Here is a 13,449-nt window from a genome sequence, read left to right as displayed (position 1 = left end):
GTTGGCTATAGGGCAGTTTTTTAGACTGAAAAATAACCATAATTCCTGCTGTACTTGGTACAGTACTTTTCTTTCCAGTCCCCAGTCTGTGGACACACTGAAGTCTCTCAAGAAAAGGAAAGTTGTGTGGCCTATGCTTGACAACCACTGACTGGCTGGGCCTTATAGAATCTCTGTTCTCCACTCTCACTTGAGTCCTACAGAGCTCCCTTGCTAGTATTGAAAAACTAAAAATTGTCTTGAAACATTAATATATAGTTTTCTTAAAACCTTAATTACTGTAATAATATTTTTTTCAAAAAATATATATGAATTTATACTTGTATCCTAGATAGTCATACAAACATATAGAGTATGGCTTTATTTGTGGTCTTTGAAACTTCCATTTTTCATGGAAGATATGCATATAAATTTTAAAAAATTACTTAGCCTTATTACATTTTTTTAAATTTATGATTTTTAGTTGTAGACGGTCACAATACATTTATTTTATTTATTTAATTTTATGTGATGCTGAGGATGGAACCCAGGACCTCACATGCCAGGCAAGAGCTCCACCACTGAGCCATAACTGCAGCCCCTTATAACATGTTTAAGCTGTTAAAGAATAGATTTGTAGGAAGATTTTTTTCAGCTTTTTATAAGATTGTATGATTTTTCTAGAGAATTGATAATTTTCTTTTTTTTTTTTTTTTTTTTGGTCCGTGAAGTCAGTGAAATTCTGTATTACCCCAGATGCTTTTTGGGAAAGACCAAAAATAAAAATGAGATTTTTATTGGAAACATACCTAGGTATTACATGGAACCAAACCATAGGAAGGAAGCTAAATATATCAAAGACAGTTTTACCCAGGAATTCCTGGTTTCCCCAAGACTCTGATTTAGCTCTATAACATTGACTATTATCTTTATGACACTCAAGAAGTAACAGAAGAGACAAATATGGAGACAGCACAAGTATCCCTATGTTTATACCAGAAAATATATAGTCCCCTTCCATATTTCTGAAGTCTCTCCCTTCCCCACAATGATAATTACTGAAACCTTCCTTAAAATTCCACCGAACAAAATTTACACAAATATGTTCATTAGGAATGAATACATTTTAGTTTTCTTTAGGATCTCTTTTTAAATTTTAGGAATTTTGCCCCTGGATTCTGAAGACCCTGGACTTTGTGAAGTGATTAGAGTACATGAACATTACTTGGGTATGTAGTAATTCAGTATTCCAGACCTCATATAAGTCTTATTAATGTGTTATAACTGTTGGCAGGTCATGTCAATACTTCTAGTTTATAATTGTTATTCATAAAATTCATATTCAGACTAAACAGTGTGTAGACCTTTGAGTTTTACAAACAGCTTATGGTAAGAAATATGAAAATGTTTTCTTTCTTGGCTCTAAAATTATATCCTTAATCAGAATTTTGTAAATTCTTTCTCTTGGAATATCTTTTGTCATTGTCCTTGTTGTTTTATTAAAGTACTCTAACACTGAGCTACATCGCCAGTGTGCCTGGTTATTAATTGAAATTAAAAATGTACAAAACAGTACTTTTAGAGTCTGAGGCAGGAAGGAATTAAGAACACTTGCCCTGGGCTGAGGCTGTAGCTCAGTGGCAGAGTACTTGCCTGGCATGTGTGAGGCACTGAGTTCAATCCTTAGCACCATATAAAAAAATAAATAAAGGCATGCTGTCCATTTACAACTATTAAAAAAAAAAAACACTTGCCCTAGTCTGACATGGTGGCACACCCCCTATAATCCCAGCTACTCAGAAGACTAAGGCAGGAAGATCACAAGTTTGAGGCCAGGCTGAACAATTTAGTGAGATCCTGTCTCAAAATAATTTTTTTTGCAGGGGGGGGTGGGTACCAAGAATTAAACTTGGGGGACACTCAACCACTGAGCCACATCCCCAGCTCTAATTTGTATTTTATTTTGAGACAGGATCTCACTGAGTTGCTTAGTGCCTTGCTGTTGCTGAGGCTGACTTTGAACTTGCGATCCTCCTGCCTCAGCCTCCTGAGCTGGGATTACAGGTGTGCACCACCATGCTCAGCTCAAAATAAAATTTTAAAAGGTCAAGCACTTGCATAGCATGTTAAGGCCCTGTGCTCAATTCTCAGTACAAACTCCATAAAAAGGTCCTTTAGGAATGACCTCTGGCATGTCACCTGTAGGCAGCTTCCTAGGGCTTGCTGACTACATTCATAAATGAGGAGACTCAACTAGATAACCTCTGCATTCTGTTTGCAGCACCAGCATTTTGTAGCATTTTGTAAAAGGGGGAATAATTTCAGTATGCTCCATGAAACTTTTCAGAGGGAAATTTTCAGTTTACCACAACTCTATTTGAGATTCTTTTTTAATTCTTAACCTAGTGATGGTTTAATGAGAGCTCAGCATTTGGTCACCTCAACTCAAAGTCTGTTCTTTCATCAAACCAAAGAACAATGTTCCAAACAACCTCCTCAAATGTGCTGTTAATCTTATTTTGTACAATATTAATGCTAGAGCTTAAAATTGAATAATTCTTCCAGCTCTTTTCTACTTTTAGTTCATAAGTCATTCTGTCAAACATAAAAATTATTTTTCATTCTAAATTTGGCAACATTGACACATGTTTGAACTCCCAGCAATTCAGGAGGCTGAAACAGGAGGATCTCAAGTTCAAGGCCAGCCTCAACAACTTAGTAAGGCCCTAAGCAACTTAGCGAGACCCTGTCTCAAAATTTAAAAAAATAAATAAATAAAAAGCTCAGGGGCAAAGTATCCCCGGGTTCAACCTTCACTACCAAACAAAATAAAACAAAAATTTGGCACACATTTGCAGCACTGTTCTGTTAGCACTTTGGTCATAAACAAGAAAGAAGTGAAATTATAATTTTCTCAGTACTGATATACTTTATTATTAATCTGCACATGACTCTTGTTTATTTTTTGTAACATAATAAGTACCTGTTGACTACCTAACAGAAAAGCAAGAATCTTGACATTAACCCACATTTAACCTTGTAATTTTAGGATCTTTAAATTTGGCAACATTGTCTTTTAGTATTTTTTTAAGGACTACATGACTGATATTTTGATAAAATATGGTAGTCACAATTCTTACAATGGGAAGTGTTCCAAAAGAAAGGCCATATAGGTAAACTATAGATTGAGCATGAATTGTTAGAGTAGATGTGCTTTAGAGTCATATCTTACTATCTATGTGGGCCTTGAACAACTTAGTTACCCTGAACCCCATTTCTTAATCAAGAAAATTAAGAGAATAGCTATTGGGTAGAAAAAACGAACACAAACTCAGTTTCTTTTACTATATACCCCATAACACAGATCACTTCTAGTATGGTCTCAAAATGTTAGAGCAATCGATTCTACAGCCGACATCTGGAGATAGTATCAGATCCCAGAGATTGAGTCCCACAAGACTGTCCTCTTTTCAGACACTGGTCACAGTTGTGGGCTTCAGAACTTCTGGCCAGACAGCAACAAATTGGGGTTCCAACTTTAGGGTTGAATAATTCAGTAGAATGGTTTGCAGAAATATGTTTGTCAATTTATTATAAAGGATATTTTGAAGGGTATTATTTATTATTTATTGAACCAAATGAAGACATACATAGAGCAAGGTCTAGGAGCTTCTGTACCTGTTGAATTGGGCTGTCCACCCTCCCAACACATGGATAAGTTCTTGTTCACCTTCCTGCAAGCTGTTACATGTTCAGCTATCTAGATTTCTCTCTTCAACCCCTGTCCATTTAAGTTTTTTATGAGGACTTCATCACATGGGTATGATTGAAGCATGGACAACCATGTATAAATGAGATTGGACAAAAAGGACATTACCTAATATTAATAGATTTAGTAGAAAAACCCAACAAGGCCTGTCTCTTCCAAATCTTCCTAGCCTTTCTTTGCAACATTTCTTCCTCTTGGGTGTGGGGCAGGACCCTTTCTGAAATTGAAGCTTTAATATCTCCTGTCAAACTAGATGTGTCACAGAAGTTCTTTATTGCCAGCCCAGCTCCAAGACAGAAAGATAAGAGAACATAATTTTGGTTTCTCTCACTTACCTTAGGGGAAAAGATTGCTAGTTTTCTGCCTTGGAGAGAACAGGGAGTAGGGGAAAGGTAGGGAAGAGAAGGTCAGAGAGAAAGAGAGACAGAGACTTTGCTTTCTAAAGCTAAAGCACCCCAACATTATAAAAAATTGGCTTTTACTAAACTGAATTGTTCTGAAGCTGCTTCAGGAACCAAAGACAAAAACTCAAATACAAGATATGCTTATTGTACTGGTCATATAGGAAATAACAAGGGCAATCAATGGGAGTTATGATCCAGGAACACAGGAGAAAACCAAAATACATACATTTTAATATTATACCTATCTTAAAGAGTTTCATAAAAAATAAAGTACTTTATGTGCTATCATATGTACACTTAGTGTGTTCTTGCTGTTTTCATTCCCTGAACATTTTCAACATATGCTTGAATGCTCCACTAGAGGGCAGTATTCTATCGCTAGAGCAGTGATGTGTGCTTTCCCTGTGTCTTGTCCATCTGAATCTATTGCCCTTAGAGGAAACAGATTTGAAAGAGCTAGTGAAGACATAAAAAGTGCATTAAAATGAGAAAGGATTGCTTGTAGTATGAAAAAATAACAGTTTACAACATGAACACAAAAACAGTGAAACATATAAAGGAACAGTTTAATGATCAGATCATACACAACTTTTTTAACTATATCAGGAGTTTGCATTTTTTTCCAAGTATAATGAAAGCCATTGATAAATTTAATCAGAGAAATGTTAGAATGTTATTCCAATATTTCTATTTTCAAAGGTACCACTAAAGTGATTCTCAAGAAAACCCACAAGGTTGAAATACAGGTTGAGCATCCAATAATCTGAAATCCAAAATGCTCCAAGATCTGGATTTTTTTGAGTGTTGACATGATGCCACAAGTGAAAAATTCTGCACCCAACCTCATGTGACAGGTTGCAGACAAAACAAAGACACACTAAAAATACTTTATGAAATTACCTTCAGGTTATGTGTATAAGGTATATGTGAAACATAAATGAATTTCATTTTTAGACTTAATTTCCATCCTTAATATAACTCATTAATACAAGAACATATTCCAAAATCCAAAACACTTTTGACCCCAAGTATTGCAGATAAGGAATATTCACTTGGAATATTTATAGTACATAATTAGACAAATGACTCAACTTGTAATACTTACAGCACAAATGACTCTAAAAATTCCTATGAGTCAATAAATTTTTAAAAAGACAGAATGATAGAAAATTTGACAAAGACAGTCACTTCATAAAAAGAATTTCAAAAGGCCAGCAAATGTAGACAGAGGATCAACCTTTTCAGTAGTCAAAAAAAAAAAAAAGCAAATTTAAATCATAATTAGAAACCATTATACACAATTGGCAAAATGTAAAAATCTGATAGAAGAGTTTACAGCAAAAAGACAGTGCTGTGAGGGAGTAAATTTATACAAGCACACTTAAAAGTATAACTAAGTCAAAGGTAATATGGTCTAGGACCTGGGATTTCTACTCCAAAGTAAATATCCTAGTGAAAACCATGCATAGTGTAACAATGTCCTTTATAGGAGAACATTCTTAGCAGCATTGTCACTGATACAACTGGAAACAACACAAATGTTCATTGGCTGGAGAATAGATAACCAAAGGTGTTTGCACACATTGGACTACCATAAAACAACAAAAACCAAAGTACCACAACCTCCCAAGTGAAAGGGCACAGAAAAGGTGTCTCCCAAAAACATAATGTTCAACATGAAAGGAAAGAGAGCAAAGAATACTTCTATTTAGATAAAAGTTCAAAACCAAGCAAAACTGAATGATGGTTTAGGAGCGCATACTTGAGTAATAAGCTTATGAAGGTGAATCCCAAATTGAGTTAGAATGGTGACCTCTGGTGGGGAAAGAGGAGGTTGTTGGGATGATCCTTATGCAGTGTTTCTCTAGTAGGATGGTGCTTATTTACCTTTTGCTTTTCATTTATTAATGCAGCTGTGCTTTATGCTTATCTTAAGAGTGGATTATACATAGGCAAGAAGGGAAACAAGGAAACCATAATGTTGGGGAGAGAGTAACAGGAGCAGGTTTGAACCATGGTTGAAGAAATAGAAAGAAATAGATCTAGAAGGCAGTACGAATAGGACTTGCTAATGGATCGTGTCCTCTTATTCCTTGTGATAGTCCATAAACCAGAAAAGGTTACGTGGACAGAAGCTGCTGGAGCTATTCGGGATGGAGTGCGAGCTTATACAGCCCTGCATTATCTTTCTCGTCTCTCTCCTGGAAAATCTGTGCTGATAATGGATGGAGCAAGTGTAAGTGTCAGTGTTTTGTTTTGTTTTCCTTAAGAAAAAGATTAAAGTTGACTTAGGATATTTAGAAACAAGCTAATAGAATTCTTTGCCAATAGATTAATAACAGATTTCTTTTTGCGGGGCGCGGGGAATACCAGGGATTGAACTCGGGGGCCTTCGACCAGTGAGATTTCTTACCAGCCTCCCATTTTGTTACCATATACTGCTTTTATCAATAGGAGGCAAAAGTTAGATTTAGTGTAATTAGTTTCTAATTATTTTAAATTTACCAGTACATTAAAAAGCAGACAAAGGGGCTGGGGACATAGCTCAGTTGGTAGAGTGCTTTCCTTGCATGTACAGGGCCCTGGGTTTCATCCCCAGAACTACAAAAAGAAGCAGATAAGTCTCCCCCCACCCCACCCCATGCTGGGGATGGAACTCAGGGCCTTGTGCAGTAAGCTCTCTACCACTGAGCTGTATGTCCAGCCAAGCCATTTTTATTCATTCCTGTTATACAAAGTCTGGAATTCCTACTGGTTTTGTATCTATCATATCACCAATACTTACACTTACATTAATAAAGTTTTGGTGTTTTATAGATAGATCACACACAGTGTCAAAATAAACTGATTTAAATGTATTCCATATATCATCAAAAAATAGACTGTCATAATAATAAACACTAAAAGGTTATGTAAAATAGCTGGTCTTGGGCTGGGGTTGTAGCTCAGTGGTAGAGCATTTGCCTTGCATGCGTGAGGCACAGGGTTTGATCCTCAGCATCACATAAAAATAAATAAGTAAAGATATTGTATCCATCTACAACTGAAAAAAACAATAGCTGGTCTTGGTGGCACACATGTGTAATTCCAATGATTCTGGAGGCTGAGGCAGGAGGATCACAAGTTTGAGGCCAGCCTGAGCAATTTAGTGAGACCTTAAGTAACTTAGAGATACCCTATCTCAAACTAAAAAGAGCTGGGGATGTGGCTCAATGGTTAAGCACCCCTGGGTTTAATTCCCAGTACCAAAAATATAGAATATGTAAAATATTACATTCTAAAATGGTTGCAAAACTTGAGATGAATCTATAGTTTTCTATTTGGCTGTTGATGAAAATTATTTTCCTCTCCTTTTCTCTGGAAAAAAGGCAAAGCTGTCTTCAGCATTGGCTTCAGCCTGATGTCCAATATCAGGGTAGTAGTGCTTCCCTATGCTCACCTCACAGGTCCAAATACAGATGGAGTGTTTAAAGTGCTCCAGTCTCCAAAGGGAGGTAACTAGATTCCTGCAGGTGCTTCAACAATGCCCTGACAGCCTCCTTTTCTCTGTCCATGGTCACATTTCTGAATGTGGCCTTCCATCCTAGAAATGATGTGCAGTGGTCAGACCTGAGCATTTGATTCGTGCAGCTTTTCTACTCCCCTTTCTGAAGAAATCAATCAGATGTTTAGCCTACTAATCTTATTTGCATTTTTTCCTTTTTATTATAACATTTTTTGTTTTGGGGTATTTTGTTTTTTGTTTCCCTAGGAAGAACTTAGGAGCAGTCTACCTTCGGGCTACATCCCCAGCCCTTTTTAATTTTTATTTGTTTATTTATGTTTTAAAATATATTAAAGTAAGCCAGGTGCAGTGGTGCATGCCTGTAATCCCAGTAACTTGGGGAGCTGAGATAGGAAGATCACAGATTCAAGGCCAGCCTCAGCTACTCAGCAAGACCCTGTCTCAAAAATAAAAAGGGCTGTTAATATGGCTCAATGTAAAGTACCCCGGGTTCAATTCCTAGTACCAAAAAAAAGTGTATGTACATGTACATATATACATATGTGTGTGTGTATGCTGTATATGTATACAATATATATGCTATACATTTTATATAGCATAAATAGATTGGATATGGCCTGTACCCTGTATTTGTTAACCCATCATGTATGTGTTTTCACACAGGCATTTGGCACAATAGCCATTCAGTTAGCACACCACAGAGGAGCCAAAGTGATTTCAACAGCATACAGCCTAGAAGACAAGCAGTGCCTTGAAAGACTTAGGTCTTCTATAGGTGGGTAACATTACTCAGCACAGACTTTAGAACATGAAATTTTGCAGGGAAATAAAAACTGCACTGATAAAATGAAGTACAAAATCACAAATGAAAGTCAATTTTAAAATGCACTAACAGCTAAAAAGTAATATGTGCTGATTCCAAATTTACTTAAGTGATAGCTTTAATTATTTAAAATTAAATAATTATCTTTCAATTTTTTTAAAATTTTTGTCTTACCAACTTACCCAAGTTTGCATTATTAAGTGAACTTTGACACACTTAAGAAATACCTGTTGTTTCTTTGGTTTCAGTCAATAAATCAATATATTTTGCACCACTCTGTATTTCTCAACCTCTTTTACCCCATCATGTGTCCTTAAAGTTGTCTATTTTCTGTGAGACAAATGATCCATGCACATAGAAACACAAGTCAGATATAGTTTAAGGTGAGCAGGACATGGTGGAGACTGTGAGCTCTTACAAAAGTTGAACCTAAAAATTAAATAAAAATAAATAAAAATTAAAAAGTTGAACCTATTCAAACAGCAGTGAGTATGGAGAGGAAGAAAATAGGAACAGAGAAACTAACAGGAAAAGAGCAACGAGGATGAACAGAGCATAAGTGAAGGGAGGCAGGAAGGAAAGTAATGTTCATTGAACAATGTGGACATTTCCTCCTTAAGTTCTCAACAGCCTTGTGGTGGATGACCATGAAATAGCTTCTCAGAATTTAACTAGCTTCTGCAAGTTATACAATTAGACAAGAGACTGGAATGGGTTTTGATGCCTGATCTAACAGTAGAACCCATGTTATTTTTATTGTTCCATTATGCATCCTGTAGAGATAACCAAGAAATGGAAGGGAGGCAATAAAGGGGCTGAAGGAGAAGAGGAAGAAGAATAGATTCAAAAGTTTAATGGAAGACTGGGGATGTAGCTCAGTGTTAGATCACTTGCCTAGCATGCCTGAAAACCTAGCTTCACTCTCTACACTACAAAAAAAAAAAAAAAAAATGGAATGAAGGAAATAGAAAATAGAATGTAGAAAGAAAGCAAATGGTATTATTGAAGGGAAAGGTTTCTTATTGGTTAATTCTACCCTTCCAAGGTTATTTCAGTCATCTTTCCCTTATGTCTTCTATCCCATTCCCCAAATCTCAGATTACTGTTCAACTGTTCCTCTAATCTGAACATCTTTGAGAGTAATTCTCTTCAACAAGGTGTTGAAAATATTTATAGGGGGGTCTGGGATGTTGCTCAGGGTAGAGCATTTGCCTGGCATGCACCAAGTCCTGGATTCAATCCAAAGTACCACAAAAAATAGAAATAAAAATTTTAAAACTGCAATATAAACATTTCTTTGTTTGCTAGTTCAAGTTCTGATTGTTCTATTATATAGAAATATAATTATTTTTTCTCTATTTTTAATATCTTTATTTTACTTATTTCTTTTCATGTGGTGCTGAGGATTAAACCCAGGGCCTTGCACATGCTAAGTGAGCACTCTACCACTGAGCCATAACCCCAGCCCTATAATTGTTTTTTCTACTAATATAATACTTTTAAAGTAACCAGTTAAGATTAGTTAATTTTCACTAACAGATAAAAATAATCATGTTCCTTTTCCTTACCTTCAGGACTTTTCTCCATTTTGGGTAGCAAGGGGAGGGGTTCTGTGACTGAGAAAGGATAAAACAGCTTCTAGTAGATAAGTACCATGTTGAACAACTATTCTTTTGTATTACTGAACTTTAAAAATGATTAAATCTAAACATATTTAAGAAACTGCTTGCTCTTCCAATTCATATTGTATTATGAATGATACATATATATCTCTGTGTTTTCAGATTCTCAGTTCTAGTAATGTAAACTAAGCTATTGAGAGCAATCTTCTGCCTCCACAGACCATCCTTGGACTACTTTATCCACAAAATGCTCATATTTTTATTTTACTGAATTTATCAGTCCCTTCATTTAGAATTGAACCTTATCAAAATTAGGCTCAATGGGAAAATGTAATTTAATATAATTTAATATAATTTTCCCCTTTAAATTTAATATTTAATAATTAAACTGCTTAACTCATTTCAGGAAACAGATTTTTTTTTCTCCCCCTGATTGGCTTGTGTTGATCACATACAGAATAATAAAATTTGTTTTGAACAACTAATAATAATTAAAAAAAATGTTTTGAACAGCTAATAAATAAAATTTTTTTAAAAAATTAAAAAAAAAAAAGAATAATACAGTTGCCTGATTTCCTGTCCTTTACAGCCCGAGTGATTGATGTATCGAATGGGAAGGTTGATGTTGCTGAAAGCTGTTTGGAAGAAACAGGAGGCCTGGGAGTAGATATTGTTCTAGATGCTGGAGGTTGGTACCTACAAAATCAGTAGCCTATTTAGTTTTTTTCAGTTTGGTGAATTTCAGGGGAAAATTAAAAAAAACAGGGAATAATTGTTAATGCATTTATTAAATTGGATGTTTAATTCCAGGCCTTTTTTTTTTTTTTTTTTAAACTAAAGACTTGTCTGTTTAAATTGGAGCTTCCTGGACTGGAACTATAGCTCAGTGATAGAGTGCTTGCCTCACAGGTGTGAGGCCCTGGATTTGATCCTCAGCACCACATAAAAATGAATAAATAAATAAAGATATTTGTCCATCTACCACTAAAAAAAATACTTTTAAAAATAAAGTAAAATAAATTGGAGTTTCCTCATATTATTCCATTGTGATCACTGTGTATCTGAAAGGATAGACATTGAAGTTTAAGTAACAGAAGACAAATCTCTGTAAGAAACCTATTTCTGTGATCTCATTTGGTCCCATATAGTACACATTATTATCCAGATGTCTGTTTGCAGTCATTTCTGCTATATGTGACTGCCCTCTATTTGGATGGTTGATTTCTGTGGTGTCTATTTGGAAAACATATAGAAGTTTCTTAAGTTTTCTCTCTTCTTGAACTTTCTTAGTTTAACCAATATCTATTCAACACCTAATCTGTACACTTCTGTATATATATATATATATATATATATATATATATATATATATACACACACACACACATATATATGTATATATATTTTTTAATTTTTTTAAATTGTCAATGGACTTTTTTTTTTATATATAATATATGGTGCTAAGAATTGAACCCAGTGCCTCGTTGTGAATACCACCTTGGCCATTATGTGTGGGTTTTGTTTTTCTTAAACCATTTTCAAGATTTAAATTTCAAGATTTGCAAGTAACTCATATGACTATTTTGAATCTGAATGCTTTAATTAGAAAGCAGCTCATCCCACTGTTTTAAGCCATCATTGTTATAATTAATTCATTACAAGACTTAACTATATATTATGTTATATATTACCTTAGTTTCCAAATGCAAACATACTATTTCATTTATAATGAAATATAGAATAAATCTTATAAATATGTTCAATATGAAAGGTATATTTAAGGTATCTGAATGTACTGTGTGTTGCCTTGTTCTAGGAAAAATGCCTCCACATTACCATATTAAAAAGTAAAACTTTTTGAACAACAAGTTTTTGTCAGATTATTATAAAATGTCTCTTTTCTCTCTCTCTGTATTCATTTACAAGTGAGATTATATAGTAAAGATGATGAACCAGCTATAAAATCACAACTACTACCACATAAACATGATATCATCACGCTTCTTGGTGTTGGAGGCCATTGGATAACAAGAGAAGAAAGCCTTCAGGTATTATCAGAAACAATAAAGCATTACTGTTAGAACAAAGGAATGTAATTAAAAAGAATAATGCCTAAATCTTGTTTGAGGCAAGGTATGGCTAAATTAATACAAATTCTGAATTATACCCTATGTTTAAAGAAATGTAGTTTGTTTTTTATGTTAAATACATGTTGGCCAAAATGTTAAAATAATGCCTAGTATGAGAATTCTTCAGTTAGAATGAATTATAATTTTATTTAGTTATTTGAAAGTAGTGACTTCTGAATTTTAAATTGTATTTCAGGACTGAGGATGTAGTTCAGTGGTAGAGTGCTTGCCTTGCATGCTTAAGGCCCTAGGTTCAATCCCCACCATTCCAGAAAAAAACTTGATTTCTGGGCACAGTGGCACATGCCTGTAATCACAGTAACTTAGGAGGCTGAGGCAGGATGATCACAGGTTCAAGGACAGCCTCAGCAATTTAGGCACTAAGCAACTTAGCAAAACCCTGTTTTCAATAAAAAATAAAAGTGCTAGGGATGTAACTCAGTGGTAAATTGCCCTTGTGTTCAATCCCCAAAATAATTTTTAAAAAAATTAAAAACTACTCTTTTCTTAGTAACAAATATCACTGACATATACTTAAAAATTTCTGTATAAAATTATACAACTTCCTAATTATTTAAATTGGAAGTACTGTTTAAATGTATCAATAAGTTATTTTCCAAATGTTTTTCTGTAGAATTCAAATTAACATGTAATGGGTGATATGCCAATACCATAATTCTCATATGCCAATCTTGACTTTCTACTATTCTTATGAAGGTGACTGGTAATACCTCAGCCACTTCAGTACTAGGATTCTAGATTGGTCCTTCATCTAACCTATACACCTTGCTGTTTCTTCATCATTTGGGACCATAAAATTGAAAATAAAACATTACTCCAACATTATAGTTTACATATTATTAAAGTTTACTGAGTTTTTGTAATTTGGACATTATTTAATTTTTTTCTAGCTATGCTACTAATCATCCTTCTGCTCTTAGGCTCACAGTAATTGATTGATCTTTGTTTATTCTGTCAAGTTGGATCCTCCAGATAGCCATTGCCTTTTCCTCAAGGGAGCAACGGTGGCTTTTCTTAATGATGAAATTTGGAATTTGTCAAATGTACAACAGGGAAAATATCTTTATATCCTTTTCTTCTACTGACTTGTTTTAGGCTTGAAATTTACTTTGTACTCTACTTATAAATTCTTTCATATGATAATAAGAACAATAATTATCTGTTAACTCTCCTTGAGTATGCCAAACAGTGTTCCAA

At 34.6% G+C, this 13,449-nt stretch overlaps 1 protein-coding gene across 4 annotated transcripts in view; it reads left to right on the top strand.

The window, feature by feature from the left end:
* Positions 1-13,449, top strand: part of Cryzl1 (crystallin zeta like 1) — a 32,103-nt gene that overhangs the window by 14,168 nt on the left and 4,486 nt on the right. For 3 of the 4 annotated variants that reach the window (XM_046439287.2, XM_046439286.2, XM_046439288.2), the window contains exons 6-11: positions 1,140-1,208; positions 6,255-6,388; positions 8,321-8,432; positions 10,692-10,790; positions 12,029-12,150; positions 13,212-13,317. In XM_046439287.2, coding sequence (XP_046295243.1) covers positions 1,140-1,208; positions 6,255-6,388; positions 8,321-8,432; positions 10,692-10,790; positions 12,029-12,150; positions 13,212-13,317 — 642 coding nt within the window. The remainder of the gene's footprint in view (positions 1-1,139; positions 1,209-6,254; positions 6,389-8,320; positions 8,433-10,691; positions 10,791-12,028; positions 12,151-13,211; positions 13,318-13,449) is intronic. The other variant, XR_006850699.2, reaches the window with a different exon arrangement.

This window comes from Marmota monax, unplaced genomic scaffold (genome assembly GCF_021218885.2).
Source record: "Marmota monax isolate L192 unplaced genomic scaffold, Marmota_monax_Labrador192_F-V1.1 WCK01_AAM20220418_F8-fsc00125, whole genome shotgun sequence".
NCBI lineage: Eukaryota > Metazoa > Chordata > Mammalia > Rodentia > Sciuridae > Marmota > Marmota monax.
This window is presented reverse-complemented; position numbering and strand designations above follow the sequence as displayed.